The sequence below is a fragment of the Geospiza fortis genome, unplaced genomic scaffold (genome assembly GCF_000277835.1).
Source record: "Geospiza fortis unplaced genomic scaffold, GeoFor_1.0 scaffold12, whole genome shotgun sequence".
In the NCBI taxonomy this organism is placed as follows: domain Eukaryota; kingdom Metazoa; phylum Chordata; class Aves; order Passeriformes; family Thraupidae; genus Geospiza; species Geospiza fortis.
In genome coordinates, this window is record NW_005054323.1 from 6,175,052 (window position 1) to 6,193,198 (window position 18,147).

Below are 18,147 nucleotides of genomic sequence, written 5' to 3' on the forward strand. Positions count from 1 at the left end.
ACCTGATTTTAATTTGTGTAAAATTTCCATGAATAACAAAGTCTAATTAAGACACCCATTAAAAATCCTTAGCTTTAATTCAGTGCAGAAAATCTCAGAGTTCTGTTGGATTTTTTTTTTAAACTGATGTCTTAATTAGGCACTATTAAGGAAAAATTATGCAAATTAAATCAGGCCCTTACTGTTATGCATTTCTTTAATTATTCAGTGCTTGTTTTACTTACATTTTGATTTCTTATATATGTTAAAAGAGCAGATTAGGTGATAATCTCTCTGGATTGTTCCACATCCCACTTAGGATCATTACTGAAAAAAACTACATCTAAATGAAGTATCTAACTTTCTTTCAGTTGAAAAATGTGCTGTCTTATGATTTTAACATTGGAGAGTATATTAATTGAGCAGGAGTTATGCTTTCAACTTTTTGCCCAACTCTTTTCCCTTACCTCTGGTTGAAAAAATAATCTTTTGACCTTAAAAGATTAAATTGTGGTCTGATGATTTTTTACAGAGTAGTAGCAAGCTGAGAAGACTTCATATTTTTGTGTATTCCGTAGGGAATAACAGATTTAACTAGCCCAAGTTTACTACTTTCATTGTTTTTCATAACCTTTTTTTAGGGCAATTTTTTTCATTTCATTTGAGATTTGGTTTAGCTCCTGACAGGAGAAGATAGGGTAAATGACACAAAAGATGCAATTTCAGTCATCTGCATCATATATTCACCATAATTTATTACCATTAATTACTGTATTAGTGGAATATTTAAAAAATTTAATTCTTTGAAGTTTATCTCTTAGATTTGCTGTAAGTTCGAGCAGTTGCATGCCTAGTCAAAATATGACTAAATAAAATAGTTAAAGTTTGGCTGTATGAAAAATAAAACAGCAGGATTAATTTTTTGCTTAGGAAAAAGAAGCAACTGTCTGTGAAGTTTCAGTGACAAAAGGGAATTGTTCTGATACAATAGGATGCTTTGAGCCAAACCCGTTTTTCTTTTCTAAATAAAACACGAATTTTTATTCAAACAAATTTAATTATTATAAAATTCAAAACTGCATCTGTAGGAATACCACATTAAATTTAATTATACTTTCCCACCTCAAAACATACTCATTTGGATTTCAAAAGGAGAACTATGATGATAGTTTTAATTTAGCTGTAGAAATAGAAAGTATGGATACCCTGACAGCATTTACCTAAAATGAACTGTTCCTCCTGAACATCTTTCAGTAATACACTAATTTAGATTGTTACGACAAGCAGCTGAGATGCCTTGTACTCCCCACAGCAATTTTGAGATTAATTACATTACTGCTGCACTGATTATAGGGAGACAGTCATGCTATTCAATGGAATACTTTAAGGAAAATTAGTTCAAGGATATAGAGATCTCATAGGTTCCCATTATGGTAAGCACTGAGCAATTTTCTTGACATAATGTTAAATAGTCCAAATTATGTGTGATGAACAGTCAGGAAGTTCAAACAGGCCCTTTGGCTGCAGTGAAAAATGGTTCAACAATGGATGATCCTAAACAAAAGGGAGCTGTTGCTGCCGGTTTCATGAATATCTGCTTTTCATCCCCTGCTCAATATGGAGAATAAACAAACAAATGTACTGAACAGAAATAGATCTTGTTAGATATAGAGCTGGACTTGTCTCAAGCTAGTAGTCTGGTAAGTTCCCAGGGTTTTGAGAAAACTGTTGTACTTTCCACTAATTTAGAATTTCTGCTAAGCCCTTTCTAGTATATTTATTTCGATGCTTTTCTTCTTAGCTAGATACTCATGTTACTGGTTGAGATTTTATGTGTGAGTATGGATCTGCATTATGATGGGGTACAGGTGTCCCTGACTGATACTGATTATTCAATGCAAGTTTCATCAAAAAACTAATCGATTTGATATGTGTCTAATCCTCCTATGGGGTTTACCCATGCAGAGTGAGGTTTTCAAAGCTACCACAAATTTCCAGCATGTATTTCCTTTTTGAATGATTCCAGATGGGTGAATCTTTTAATCTTAGAAAATATTACCTCCTGTGTATTTGTGTACACAAGTACAGATGCACACATGCACACAAATCTGCACACACATGAAATTCATTATTACTCAGGAGTGTAGGAATCATATACAGTATCAAAATAAGATCTCCAATGAGCTTGAAAAAATAGTCAAGCACAACATCACTTAGGTGGCTGAAATCAAAACCAAAACCTCCAACCATAATTCACAGTTGAGTTAAATGGAATAATTTCCTGATGAAGGTGTGGCGAATCACAGAAAAAGGATCCACAAGTGTGATAAAGAAAATGCAGTAAAGCAAACAGTTGAGGTTCCTACTGAGGAACATCCTGGTGTCAGTAAGAATTATCTTTTTTTCTAACTGAACCAAACAATCTTCCAAGCTTTTTGAGTATCTTATTATGAAGGGCACAGTTTTTCTGTAACCTTATCTCAAATGTTGTGATATTTGTGATGAAATATACTGTTTTCATGATATGGTAAAATTAGCTGAAGTTGATGTGATTTAAGTATTGGACTGTATTCTTCTTACAAAAACTGGCTTACATGTGTTATTTACTGTGAACTGCTGCATATTTACAGTATATATGACTACATATTTGCCTAAAATTCCTGTGTCTGATAAAACATACTTTATTGCAGAGTGGGCTAGTTTGCAGCTTTATCCTTTCATTGGTTTTACCTTTGTCTGAAGACAGAAATATCTGAAGCGCTTGAGAATAGTTGTTTCTGGAAGCTGATGAGGCCACTTATTTTCCTCCTATAATGGATTGGGATACTGAACATTTTGTTCAATGAAAGGAACATTCTCCAGGGGTTCTAGGCAGATGCTTTGTCTTACATTTTTCAATACAATAATTACAGTCATTTGGTGCTGATGAAGGGATCTTGTGGGGCTTTCTTTGGGTTGGTCAAAGTGTTTGCTCTTGATTCTTGGGACAGTACTAGCAGAATAAGCCAAAACATGCAAAATTGTGTGTATGTGGTTTCTTTGGTATAGCTAGGACCTCTTTTATTTGTTGATGTTTAATAATTTTCAGCTTCTTGAGCAAGTCTTTCCTTGTAATTTTTAAGAAAATATTGAAGATTAAATAAGGCAATGTGCAGTTTTTAATTGTGATTGGGAGGCAAAGATTGAGTCCTAGCTTAACACTATCGACTGACAAGCCGTTTTAAGATTTAATTGCAGTTGTAAATTATTATCTTGTATTTAATCTGCTCTAAATGAATGAGTTTAATTCTCTAGAGTGCATGAAATACTATGTAATATAAAAATATCTTTTGAACATTTATCTACAAAGAAAATTCCTTTCCCATGCTTCTGTCACCCCAACTTACCCAGGTAAAGTTTATCACAGGTAAAATGGTGATTCAGGATGTAGGACTCTAGCCCGTCTTATGAGATCCATGTCTGAACATGGATTGTTGAAACTCTACAGTTGCTCTTAGTTTCAGCAGCGTTACATCAAGATGAAAATTCATACATCAGTTCACCAAATGAATGAGACTTTGGCCTTTCTACATCAAAGTCGACACCTTGATTTCTTATAGAAAGCACAGTAGGGATGTTGTCAGCCAAGAACTGGCAGCAATGTGTATTTCTCTAAAGCTAATTTTTCATGCAGGTAGCTGCATGTCATACCGCACGAAACTCTGGTGTGGTATTTGAGAGGTCTGTGTAAGATCTGCTGCCACAATGAGTTACTCAGATTCTTAATAGGAAAGCTCAGGAGATTCATTCTGCTGAAAAGTGGTAAGGGACACTAAAAGAAGAAAAAGTGCATTCCTGTTGCTACCTTCGTGTTCAATAGCAGAAAGGAAACCTGTGCAGCCTTGATTTATGAGAAGCAAATCCTTTACGGAACCCACCAGGTTCAAACTGCCCTACAGTATTTTCTACAGTCGCACTGGTGGTACTCTAGTAATGCCATTTCCTTATGTTTAGCAGAGTCTCAAAAGCATCATTATTAGTCAGGTGGGTGATAAACTGAGGATATGTGTTTCACACATTTTGTGAAACTGACTGCTGTACCATTCAGCTATGTCTGGTGGGGGAATAACATGCCCATTCGATTTTTAGAGGTGATAGAGCATTAGGGTGTCCTAGACAAAAAGAAGAGAGAGAAATTAGAAAAATGGAAGATATTTCTGATTTCTTTCAGTTGTCAATTTTCTAAAACATTCATCACTCTCCATGGGCACTGTGCAGCACAATGACCTGGGCTCAAAAACAGAACTTATCAACTATGATCTCCAGGTTCAGAGGTGTGTCTAGTAAACAATTTTTAATGTAAGATATTTGGTATGGGAACAAAGGACCAAAATATCCAAAACTGTATCTCCTATACGTTCTTCAACAAAATTAATTCAATCAGCCTTCTCAAAACTACTCTGCCATAGGGTTTTATAGTAATATTTTTTGCCATAATACTGGAATCTCACCTTTATAAGCAAACAGAATTCCATACCAGAATTTTGCCTTTACAAGCAAACAGAATTCTTGAGACGAAATGGGTGAAATGCTATTTCCAAATGCATGATATCCAGTTTGACTAAACTGCATTCACTGGTTTATCACCTAGCTATAATATGTTAAAATTGTGAAACACAGAATTTCTATTAAAAACCTGTGTTTTGAAAAGCAAATATATTATCCTCCAATTGTAGTGGTTAGATGGAGTAATAGAATGTTTTGTTAAGCCTTGAAACTTATTTCTGAAACACCTAGCAGAGTTTCATACGTAACTATACCTAGGGCATGCACAGCTTAATATAATTTCTGGCCTTTGTTAATTATTTGTTTGCAGGTGATTTGTACTTAAGATTTCAAGGAAAACTGGATTACTTCATTTGGAATTGAGAAGTATAAATACAATTTTAAAAAAAAGTGTATATGTGAGCATCAAATATATATTATAATTTAGCAATAAATAGTTCATGTAAATTTTTTTAATAGATGTTTCAAACTTTTGTTGTGTTTGGTTAGGTCATCTGTAGATGTTAGTAGTTTCTATTTCATTATAGCATCAGAAATATTTTTTGTAACACTGAAAGTAGTAGACTATATGAAACAACACTGTCCTGAATTGTACCTGAATAACAAAGGTTAAATATGCTGATTTTGGGGATGTATATGAACAAAATCTGAAAGGAGGTTGATTAAATACTGATTATAAATATGTTCAAAAATCCTATCAGGGAAAAGAGATACAGTGATTTCTGACTCTAAGAAAGTCAATATTCATATTGGTTACAGGTTTCTGTTCAGACTTCAGACCTGAGGATTAAAATAAAACGTGCTCAGTGCACGCCATCAGATAACAACAGTCTGACATTCTGAGTTACTTATAGCTGTGACAGCAAATGCAACTTGACTTCGCCTTTGGGCACATAAATGAATTAAACTGTGGCAAACCAAGATGGTGGAATTAAAAAAGATCATAATGATAACAGATCTGAAAATCAAATTGGCGTTTAATCCAAGAGTAGAGAAATGTATGCGTGCATAAATAGGGGCTAAATTTCCCAGACCTTCATTATGTTTACTTCTTTTCCTCACAAATTTTCCAATGCACAGCTTGTTTATCTAACACAGCTGCCTCTATGGAATTTGCTTGAGGTTTATGCCTCAGGCATCACCTCTATGAATTCATGACATAGACATATTGATACCCTATTTGATGGTAACAGCTGATTCCTCACCTGCAATGCATTTGTCTGTAAGAATCTCTTGAGGAAAACTGGAACTAGAATATTGAATTTGTTTTGTATAAGGAAAAAATTAATTTGTGTTAAATGAAATACTGTAAGTATTTGTAAGTACTTTTAATTCAAGTGGTAGAAATGTAGTTTCCATGCTAAAATATTGTTTGATATAACTGTAAAGGATAAAAGGAGAATAGGTCACAGAGATTCTTTCTAGCTGTCATTTTTCAACAAGATTATGAAGGAGCTGTTTCTGACAAAAGGGTTTCCCTTTTTGGACTGAAAACTTAAAGCAGCTCGGAGGACTTGAGACGCTTGAGAGAGCCGATGTTCATGAGCTTGTACTGCTATCATTTTAATTTTGTGTTTCAAAGATAACCATGGAAGCGTGAATTGAGTATAAACTGATATAGCACTATCTGCATCAATCTGAAGACAGGCCAAAGCAAAAACTCTGAGGCAATTACATGATCTGTTTTTTAGGAGTACTTTTCCAATCTTAAGCTGCAAAAACTAGTTATGATAACTTAAATATTAGTTTGGTTAATTGCTCCACTCTTGTTCACTGCATGCAAGAAAAAAAAAATGGATGTTTTTTGAAGGCTTCTTATGAGACATGTTACTCTAATAGAATTTGTGAGAGTATGAGAGTACCATTCATAAACTCTGTTTTCAAAAGTAGCACACTCACAAAAAACACTGAAGTTTAAAGCAAATTTCAAGTGTACCATTTCCTATGAAAACCTTTGTCAAAAGGAGGACCTTGGTTTACATCTCAAAGACAGCTCGACTCTTGAAGAGGAATTGTATTTGTAAACTTCACACCAGGTATGTGCTTACCTACAAATGGATTTGAAATCTAATGTGCAGAGTGTGAAGTCTTGAAATATAATAATTAAACTTACTAAAGTAACAAGTTTTCACTGTTTTTTACCTCAGAGGTTTCTTTTCTGTGAATAGAAGACCTCAGTGTCATTGTACTGCATCTGCACTCTCTTTTACATGTGAGACAGATATAGAACTTCCACTTAGGAGGAAATTTGGGGAATTAAGAAAGAAAAAGAAATGGAGGCGCTTGGTGTGGGGGATCACAAATTACATGTACTGAAATCACTGGTAAATCCTCTATGGCTGTCAACAAGCACGGGATTTCATCCTCTATTTGGTTGGAATGGGGTGATGTACTGCACTGCCATTATGTTATCACACAGGGAAGAATTTGGTTTAGAAGAAAATGGGGTATAAGTATAATCTTTTTCTTAATCTTTGTCTGAACAAAGAGTGTGTTTGCTCATTTGGGCCATATGGATAAGGGCAAAGCTGAGGTCCATGTGAGCCACTGGATCCCTGGCTGGGATCACTACAGTACAATATAAGGAGATATATTTCTGTAAATCATCATGGTCTCCCATGATCTTCTAATTTATTTTAATTTATTCTAATTTATTCTTGTCTGTCTTTGGAGACAGCTGCTTTTGTAAGCTGATTATACTGTCTGTTTAAATCCATACACTTCACAGAATCTTTTTCTTAGTTTTAATAAAAGTTGATCATTTTGGTAAGAGATTCTCAGCTACTTTTGTGATGTTAGCACACCACATAAGCTAAGGCTTCTAAGGCAGCCTTGTGGTTGCAGGTCAGAGACTCCACCTACAAGCTACCAGATGCAGCTGAGAGGTGGTACTCCCTCCAGCAGGCTGTGAGGACAGCTGGGCTGCCAGGACAGGAGCAGAGGCTTGCATCTGCAACAGACTCCCTAGAAGCACAGTGAAAATCCAGTCCAACTTAGTGAGCATGTCTTCCTGACAAGAGTTGTGTCTAGAGAGCGACCTTTTCTCAATAGGAGGGGTAGTTTGCCGCTCATAATTAGTGTGGGTTTTTTCTGTTATTTTTCATTATAAGGCTTGTGATTTTGGAGAGAGGAGTTAGTCAGCTAACTGCTATATGTTCCTATGGATACCATATTGGTTTCCATTTGTGCTTGTATTATTTTCTAGTGTTTTCTGCTAATTTAGCTTTAGATGTCCTAAACAAGGCTCTCCCTTGGGTGCATTTGCAAAGTTTACTGAATCATACTGCCAGGAAGTTTCTTGTGCTAATAATTTTAAATTTCCTCCTTCTCAATTTCATTCCATTACCCCAAGTATGCATTTCCTGTCTTTTCCAAATAATTCCTTCCTCTTCTATGTGTTTATACTTCTCACATACTTGTGGTAATTGTGTCAGTCCAGTTATTATTTCATTACCATAGTCATGCTTACCTCCTTTAACCTTTCCCTGAATCAGTTGAATTGTGTCCTTTATCACTGCATGTCTTTAGGTTATCTTAATTTGACACGATGCTTCTGATTAACAGATTCCCAGCATTTCATGTTTGTATGACTCTTTTAAAATACTTGTGACTCATAGAGCACACAATCAGTTTAAGACAGAAGTTATCAGCTGCTGTTGTAAAAACTATTTACTATGTGCTAGTTTTTATTGCAAGTTATTTACCCTTGGAGTATTTGCAGTGATGCAGAATGTCTAAGGTATGTTTAGGCACTGGATAAACATATATTTACCAGTCAACATTGCCATATTCAGATGTGCCTACATGTAGAAAGTACCATATTTCCTTCTTGACCTGTACCTGCCATAAGGTCATATGCAGACAACCTCTTGTATCTATGAAAGATGTGTTACCTATTGTACTCTTGACTTGCAAAGTTCCCATTATTAAACACTTATGTGTTTTTAGTAGGTGGCTTTTTGCCAGATGTTATAATGTGTACATGGTAGTGCATCATATCCAAACCCTCCACCCTATTCCCAAATTGTGAATCATTAGTTAGCCTCCCAGTGTGAGTAACCTCTGTGGACAACTGTGGTCAAGTCTTGGTTATCCTCCAAGTCAGAGTGGTATGGCGTGTGAAAACAGAGGTTTTACATCAGTTATTTGCTCTTAATACTTCATACATTAGGGCCTGTGCCTGGTCAGTTTACTCCTGCTGTCATGGGATTTTGGTTCACAGACACTGCATGAGCAGCAAAAATATTTTGAAACAATCTGAGGCATGTGCACCCAGGTAGGAAGAATGTGGAAGACTGCTTACCGAAAAGTACTGCTACCTAAGCATCCAAAAAGTACTACTTATCTGAAAAGGCACCTGCCTGGTGAAAATATCACATGGAAATACATAGCCTATTTAGAGCAGCACATTCAAAAACACAAGGTGCTATGATGATGGGCAATTCTGGAAATCCCTAAGATAGGTAGGCTCCTTAAACACAACATGTATGTTTCACAAGGCATTCTTTTGGTTTTGTTTTGTAGCCTAACAGTTGGCACCCTCTCCCCATCACAGTGCGGTGCGACCTGTGACCCTGACCATGACAGATACTAAACCCATCACTACATCCACTGAAGGTGAGGCATCTTCACCTACAGCAACCAGTAAGTATTTCTTTAGGAAACAAAAATGTCCATCAAAAATTTGAAATTATTTCAAATTGAGGCCAGAAAAAGGCGCCTTTTCCTACTATTTGACCAAGTGGGTGCTCATCATTTTACATGGAGAGCAAACATGGTCTGACTGCAAAACTTTTCCTCCCAAAATTTCAACCAATGGATCATGTTACACAAACCAAAGTTTGTGACATGACAAGCAAAATGAAAAGGAAAAGCCTGCATATTTGACCACTATTTAAGGAAAAGAAAATGTGTTTTTTCATCTGAGGTGGACATTGTTAAGCCATTGAGAAGCACACCCAGACAGTAAGGTTTTACAATGACCCACAGATGGAATTCCTAACAGGGACTGGATAATTTGCTCCTCAATGAACTTTCCTACAGAAATCAAACCTTGTTACAACACATACTGAATCTGAGCTATGATAATTGCATGTTAATATAGGTTGTGTCATTTTTAGAAAAAAAAACTGTTGTGGCAAAAGAAAATTTTCATTCCTTGTCATTTCTACAAGGGATGGTAGATCCACTGTATGTGCTTTTTGTTTTTTAAAATAGAAAGTAACAAACTCTAACTAATTAAATATTTTAATTTGTTTACTACACATAGGGTCATGTTATTTGTCCTATTATCTTCAATGGAATTGCAGTTCTAGAAATAGAGGCAAATATCTAGACTAATTTCTTCCCTTCAGAGGATTCATAATAAGTGGTGCAGAATGCTGCTTTTTAACTGTGTTCTGGATTTCTGTTGTCCTTGAACTTTTTTTTGGATTTGAGATGGCCATGTTACCAGCATTTAACAGAGTCATGAAGATTTTTAGGAGACACTTCCAGATTCTTGGAAAAATATCTTAACAGTCTTTAAAAGTATTAGTGTCTTTAGGATTTGTAACATTTAAATTACTTGTTCTAGACCGATTTAATAGTTGAACTTTAAATGCACCTCCTAACTATTGGTCTGCCATTAATCATGAGAGATTACACAGTCCTTTTCAGGTGTTTTACCACTTTAAAATTTTTCATTAGCATCTGAGGAAGGCATGAGATTCAAAGGCATAAGATGTAAAGGAGAAAACTGTTTTAAGCATTTATCATAAAAGGATAGTAGTAACTTTTGGAGAAACTACTGCTCAAGTATAAAAAAATAAATATATATATGTGTATTTATGGAAGCATTTTATCTGTCCTTTCAGTATATTAGTTTTGTTAAGAGGTCTTAAGTATAAGAGTTTTGCTAGGAGTATGTCTGTAGCTTCACTGGTGATTTGTGGTACAGTTTTTGGACCTTTTAAGAAGAGTTAGTTTTAGCAGCAAAGTAGAAGCTGTTGCTCTAAACATTTGCGCCAGAACAGAAAACTGAGAAAACTAAGTTCTTGTACAGTTTCAAGTATTTGTGGTTTCATTCTACTTTGACATGATTGTGCTTGGTGTACATATCTCTTAGATGAGGTCAGGGTTTCTGATAAAAATGGCAAAAAGAACACAGTAAATGCCAGAACTGTTTTGGGATGTTTTCTGGTTATATGACCTTAATCATCATTATAGGAAAGCATACCTAATCTGTACATTGTCCTACTACCAAGGGAACTATTTAGATCATATTTTCCAATTAAATCATCACCCAGTTTCTTGTGCAACTCATGGGAACCTGAGTAGCTGATTCCCACTGAACCTTTAGAACACCTTGGCTTAGATACATAAAATGAGGCTTCCTCCATGCTTCCATATCAGTTTCCAAGAAAATTCTTGCCACTACAGCACATAAATAACAATAGAAAAATCCTTATGTGCTAATTTTATTTGAATGTGGCCGTACTGCCTACAAGATAGGTGTAGCACCTCACCTGCTCAGGTGTATTATGATTCTCAGAAAACTATCTCCTTGATACAGGCTTTTGACACTGGGTTGATAACTGTAAGAGCATAAAAAATGAAGAAATATAGCTTGTTGATGAAGAAAATAACAATAAAATGAGAGATTGTGTCCTTCTGATGTATAAATTATGTATGAATACATATAAACTGTATTATCAGTCAAACTGTATTTATCAGTCATAATAGGTCCACCACACAGATTACTGGTGTTAACATAGTGGGAAAATCAACACTTAGCATGATTTATACCATAGTTTTACTTTTATTTGCAGTAATTGACTGATTGTTTGGTCCAAAATACATATAGTTATATATTTATATAACTTAGACAAAAAATTATCATTATTATTGAGTGTGATGGAAATTGACAAATTATTTGCACTGCTTTTCATTCTGAAGTGCTATAGCAGAATCTTTATTAATGAGAAAGAACACCAGCCTTTACAAATAATATTTGTGGAACCCTGTGGCCTCCATAATAACTTCCTTCTAATAATTGGTTAATTCTTATTATAGTTTTTCAGTAAAGCCTATTCATTGTATATAGAATTTTAAATTTTTTAAAAAATGAATACATTTTCTTATTTTTTTTTCCATGTGAACTTAATATTAGCAGGCCAGTTTAGTAAGTACTCTCATCTGGCTTCTCACTGGCATGCTTGTATGTGTCTGTCCAGTTTTAGTAGTTTTGCTAAGTCTTTGCTAGTTTTCCAGCAAATTTCCAGGCTATGATGCTACAGATTGCAGTGTGGACATCTCCACACTGGGAAGTTGAGTAAGACCACCTGACTTATTTGATAAGTGCCACATGACAACATAATGACTTTTAGAAATTACTGGGAGAGACCAGAGAGGAATTTGTCCTACAGGTGGAGGATCCATTCTCTGAGATAATCCTAGCTTCCCTTGACATTCCCTTTCTTCTCAGAAATGGATTTCTTCAATCTTCTGAAGCAGGTAGAGAGAGAATTGTTTTAGTCATTCGCCTCAGAAAATATTGTTTTCTGATGTATGGTGGTTGAATATTTTCTGTTTTATTGCACAGTAAGAATTAGCTCCCTTCTTAGGAAAATATTAATATCCCATTACTGCAAAAATTCATTTATTGTGACATAAGCAAACCAAACTTTTTGTTCTAATTTATGTTCTACTTTTACAGTTGTTTGGTACTTTCTTGGTAAAAACAGGGCCTTTACAGAAATAAAAATAATGTGATCATGCATATTTTCTGACCAGCATTGTAATTTCAGTGATTTCACCGTTGCTTTAGATTGGTATAATGGAAATTAAAAGTGTGATTAGTTCAAATAAATAAATTAGGAAATAATTTGAAAAAAAATTAACCAAAGGGACTACTATTGTCAAGAGACGTCATTGTGATTTACACATGCAGCTTCCATTGAAGTTTATAGGAATTTACACATGCCTTTCCAAATTTGGTCTAATATTTCTTTTGCTTTCTCTTAAAGAAAAGCCAAAGACACTTCCTATATATTGCAAAATCATAACTCTGGATCTCTCATATTTGTACTGTACCTGCACAAGGTAATAGATATGATAGGTTGGTATTTTTATCAATATGTTTTGTTCTTCCTTAATCAGCCTACACAGCCTCAGGCACATCCCAAGCCAATCGATATGTGGGACTAAGCCCAAGAGACCCATCATTCCTACACCAGCAACAGGTGGGCAAGTTTCACATAGGTGTAATGACGTAGAGAAGCTTTTGTGGTATTACCTTCCTACATGCTGCCACTGGTATCTTGGATTAGACTGAAATCTTGAGGTTTTCAGTATTTGTCACATGAAAATGATGTTTATTCAAAACAAACTGAATGCTTTAAGAAATATGAGTTCAGCCTATTCTTTCTTTCTTAGATTGGTCCCATCTTAAGGAACTCCGGATATGTTTCTTTCAATATTTTATTTTTCAAGAGTTCATACATTTAATCTTTAATAGGATTTTAGGAAGTAGAATGAGATGTTTAAGAAACAAATGCTAATTTCAAAATCAGTTTATAAAAATAAGCATAACTTTCAAAGCAAAAAATACAGGTTATTATTTTCAAGTTTTGTTTCCTTTTCCCCCAGATGTTTAACACATTTCTTCATTTTACTTTTAGAAGGTCAGTTGTTAAACCAAATTCTCAAGGCAGCACATAATCATTTCTAGCATAATACGTTTAAATTGGTCTGCTGATTTCAAATGTGACAAAGACACATTTTTATTCTAGTTTCTTACATCATCTATATTTCAAGTAGCATTTTAAATTTCACATCTCATTAATGCTGCAAATTTAATGCAAATGAAGTGTTTACCCAAACTGTGAAAATATAGAGCTGAGATTAATGATGGCATACAAATAAATTAGCTGCAGTCAGTAGCAAGGCCATGCATATACATAATGGTACATTTCAAAAATAAATTCAGACCCTTTAGTATTTTAATGTACTTTATGATGTGTGTTTGTTTTCCTCTTAGATCTTAACAGTAAAGGACTTTGAAGTTCGCAGCAATAAAAATGTTACAAGGAGAAAAGCTGAATGGGGCAATAAGAAAGAGGGTGTTAAATAGGCCTTGGTATTTGTCGTACTGTATTTTTTTCTCAGACTTATGTTACTGTCAGCAGTTTATATGCATTTCTGTTTCATTTTTCAGTAAAACCTACCTGTTCTACATCGTTAAGATATAGCTGACCCTTGCTTCAGCTGAAACTCCCTATCCATACCCACTCACAGGGCAAGGAGGCTGTATGTCCATTTTAAAGGTCACAACATGCAGAGTTCAGAGAAAATCATAAAGATGATAATTTATTCAAAATAGCTGATGCATTGCCAACTATGGTTTTAACTAGTAAGACTTAAATTCAAACATCTGTACACTTTTATTATGAAAATATGTAGTGACTATTAGTGGCTCTTCCGGCCATTAATTTCCCAATAACTTTTCTGCCATGTTGTTTTGTTGGACTTTTTTTAACCTCTCAAAGATTTTTTATTATGAAATATTTTGTAATTACTATGAAATGGGTTTTTTTCCAAGATACACAGCATATGATTATTGTTTTTTAAAGCACACACAACACCTCTCTTTTTTATGCAGAGTGAATGCAATTTTTAGAGTTCTTGTGAAGTTTTATACAGTGCTCTTTGAAATATCTCTGACATCTTGTTAATTTAGGGATGCGCAATACGGTTTTTTCCCCTTTGAATTTTTGGACACAATTTTTTCTGCACACTGCTTCTGCTTAGGCCTACTCCACATTCCAAGCTCATGGAAAGACTTCTAAACATCTCATCACATGCCAGAAAGTAGTAGAAGCATATTTAATTTTGTCCTGGCTGAACTTGACATATATATTGCTGATGTTTTGCATCTTCTGTTTGTTTTTGTCTTTGTGTAGATCAAAATAGATTTCAAAATTTCAGCAGTGTCCTTGGAACATTAAAGTGAAGGGGATCTCAAAGGTCTTTGGTATTGACATGTGTTGTGTCTGATACTCCCTTCCATGGTAAAACATGTGGCCAAATGGCTTAAAAGGAAGGGGAAACTAAGTTAAATCTCATATGCACTTCAGAAACAGAAAAAATATTTAATGGTACTGTGTTAAACCAATGTTCCCCTTTCTAAAGTGTATTGATTCATGGTCTCATTACATTAATCCAAGAGCATCAATTGGTGACCAATGAGCCATGTAATATATTTAAAAATATCAATGTTTTATTGTCTTTGCTCTTAACTCACTATTCTCTTCTAACATATGCAATGGACATATCTGTGTTTGCCTGAGTGTGTTTGTCTGTATGAATGCCGACAGATGCGTAGAAAATTAACGAGTAGTATGCCCAGCTGAAACTATCCGAAAGAACAGAATACTTAAAGTTTTTCAGATGGATAAAACATGGGCATATGAGTATGTTTCTAATGAATTAGTTACCTTCACTCAATTCTAAAGGTGATATAAAGAGATGATAGACTATACACACACACACATACACACACACACACACACACACACACACGTGTGTGTGTGTGTGTGTGTGTGTGTGTGTAGACAGTAACGTAGAGCATTGAGATGCTCTGAACTACTTCAATAGAGCAAAGGTTATCCTTTGCTAAGGCAGAAATGGGATTGATTTACTATGTCCTTTCATTACTTTAGAACAACACAAAAGAGACCACTCTTCTTGTGGCAGATTTTAAATGCATTTGCTTTATGATGAATGAAAAGAAAAATCAAGGGGTACGTGAAATAAGGCGATTAATCATTTTGTATTAGTGGAGAGAAATTTTCAATTAGAAAGCCATTGGTTTTAGTTCCAGAGAAATCTTTTAAACATTCCTCCCTGTAATGAACAGTGACCCCTCAAGAATAAATATTGTCACTAGTACCATTTTTACTTCATTGGAGGAGTCTTTATGAAGATTTATTTTCTCTGGTTATGAGGAATATTAGCAAGTACCTATGAGTAGGGTTTTTTTTTGCTGTTAAAAAGAGCCATTATATAGCCCATTTAAGTTACAGTTACCTCAATAAATTAAAAAGTTGCACATGTATTTTGCAACACACACTCACATGGAGTCCTGACAAAGTGATAGCTTCCTAGAAATTCTGGTTAAACCATGTACAACAAAGCATATCCTAAATAATCACTTTTAGATGGGAAGCACTGAAAAAAACTTTGAAAGATAATACATAATAGGGCCAGTGAGAGAATTTTTTGGCTTTTGCTGATCTGGATACTGTGAAATTGTGATGTTATATGCATTACATAGCATGTAACATTGATATTTAGGAAGACTAGATTTTAATGGGGAATGATAACTATGCAGTCTACTTTCTGATACACTAGCTGGTGGATCTCCCCATTACTTGCCTTGAAATGCCAGCTATTTCTATGCTGTGGCATAAAGAGTTACAAAAAAACCCATCTTGCTTCAGAGGCATTTAGAGAATCATATATATCTTGGCACTTTCTTGTAAAAAATTCATATCATACCTCCTCTGTCTGTTAGAAATTATTGATGACCACTTGTTTTTCTTTTTCTGATTCAGCATCAGCTTCTGAGAATTGTTAAGTGTTGATAACTGCAGGAAGAACACCATGGGAGAGGGCAAGGGACATGATAAGAGCTAGTACCTGAATGAGAGAATTTTTCTTAATTTTATTGTTGGTCATTGGTGGAAGTATATTCTGAAGCCAAATATAATGCTCACTGTTCTTTATCTCTGCTGAGAAACATCCTAGCTAAATTAAATTAAATAAAAGAAAGGTGGGATAGTCTTTGCAATTATGTGGGTGCACCTTCATCCTCTTCCTCCCTATCAATTTGCATGTATTGAAGATTTGTGATTTCTAAGCATAGACTAGAGGAAAAAACAACAAACAAACAAAGTGAGGAAAGTCAGTCAAATTCTGCCCTCTATAAGCGGACACACTTCCTTGCCAGATTCTAGTTGTGCCTGCATTCCTTTGGCTAAGTAACTTTAATGGCCAGTTCAGTAACAAAGTCCTAATGATCAGGATCCTCACAGTTATGTGATGATATTTCTTTAGCCTCCTTGTGTCATGGTTCTCCAGCTTCATGGATTTATCATGGTATCGAAATGACAAACACTTAGAGTCAGGTCATGTTGTTTCTGGCAATAATGCTAGAAAGTTGCCAGAAATACTAGTCATATACTTTGCCTGTGTAAATAGTTTGAAAAGATGGATGGATGGATGGATGGATGGATGGATGGATGGATGGATGGATGGACGGATGGATGAATGGATGGATAGACACTTGTATTTATTGCAAGTGCAGATGAATGATACCACAAAAAATAATGTTTCTGTTGGAATGAATGGAATAACTGCAAGGTTTTTGTTCTTGACCATTTAATTTTAGTGCACCTCTGGCCTTGTATGGATGATTCTATTTTTAATTAGAAAACATAAATAAATGGAATAGCTATTAAGGTTGTTAACAATAATCTCTAGAATTTTCACTGTGTTAACTAATGCTGGCTGAATTGCTGAGGAGTTAATGAACTCTTCCAATTTTTGCACTGATAAACTCAGTGTCATGGTTTTCACTAAAGCTTGCACTTTCTGGGTATGATGGTATGTTGCATTCATGATTTTCACACAGACTTTACAATTATGAGTGAGACCTTTTGAATATACATAGTAATAAGGTCTCCAAAATGGTCAGAAAACTGTAGATAGCTTTTTATTTCCTACAAGTGCCTTCCCTGTCTCTTCAGTGGAAATTTCTTCTTACCAGGTGCATCCTTCAGTTACTGAGCTGCACAGTTCAAAATGTAGTTCACTTCATACTATTAGTCATAGAAACTGTGAACTTAAATGTCCACTGAACACAGAGTATTTGTTTACAAAATGTTTTGAGTGTATGTTACTTTTGCATTCAGCAGCAGGCTGAAAGAAGAACACAGGCGGACTCCTAAAGAGAACTTGTCAGTAAAGTCAGGAAACAGGTTATCAACACTTAGCCTGTTCTTATTGTGTCCCTTATCATAATTGACAGTTTGACGTAAAACTGGGTCACATGATTGCCAGGGAGGTATGTAAATGGCTAAGAGGTCACCTTTCACATAAGCTTGCTGGAAAGGAAACACATTTAAAGGAAGTTTCAGTCAGAACAATGACAATATGCAAATGTTAACTTTTATGGGCTCTTCTCAACTAACAGAAGTTATAGCAGTCTCCTATTGCACTTTCCAAAATACAATTCTTCTTTCACTAGCTATCACAGAAACTTGAAATGAATGTTAGTCTTAGCCATTCTTTACATACAAGGCTGCAAAATCTGCTTCAATACTAACCCCTAAAGATCATTCATACTGTGATTAAAGATTGAGCTGTTGGGCTGTGGGTTTTTAATGTATGTGTGATTTCCATACTTAAAACACTGCAGGATAGTTGTTCTTGCAAGGTGCTGTTTAAACTGTGAAGGCAGCTACAGTAAAATCTAGCACTTGGGTATAACTTCACATCAGTATATCTCACAGCTCTGGAAAGTGCAAAACAAAATCAATTTCCTGGCATTCTACAGAAGAGAAGCACTCAGTCTACTTCTTT

General features: G+C 35.0%; 1 protein-coding gene across 4 annotated transcripts in view; it reads left to right on the forward strand.

The window, feature by feature from the left end:
- The window catches only part of NFIB (nuclear factor I B), a 167,922-nt gene that overhangs the window by 128,927 nt on the left and 20,848 nt on the right, over nt 1–18,147 (forward strand). Inside the window, exons 9-12 of one of the 4 annotated variants that reach the window (XM_031056869.1) lie at nt 2,842–2,861; nt 8,696–8,724; nt 9,057–9,168; nt 12,664–12,746. The exons of 2 other annotated variants lie outside the window; for them this stretch is intronic. In XM_031056869.1, coding sequence (XP_030912729.1) covers nt 2,842–2,861; nt 8,696–8,724; nt 9,057–9,168; nt 12,664–12,746 — 244 coding nt within the window. The remainder of the gene's footprint in view (nt 1–2,841; nt 2,862–8,695; nt 8,725–9,056; nt 9,169–12,663; nt 12,747–18,147) is intronic. One more of the 4 variants, XM_014306952.2, reaches the window with a different exon arrangement.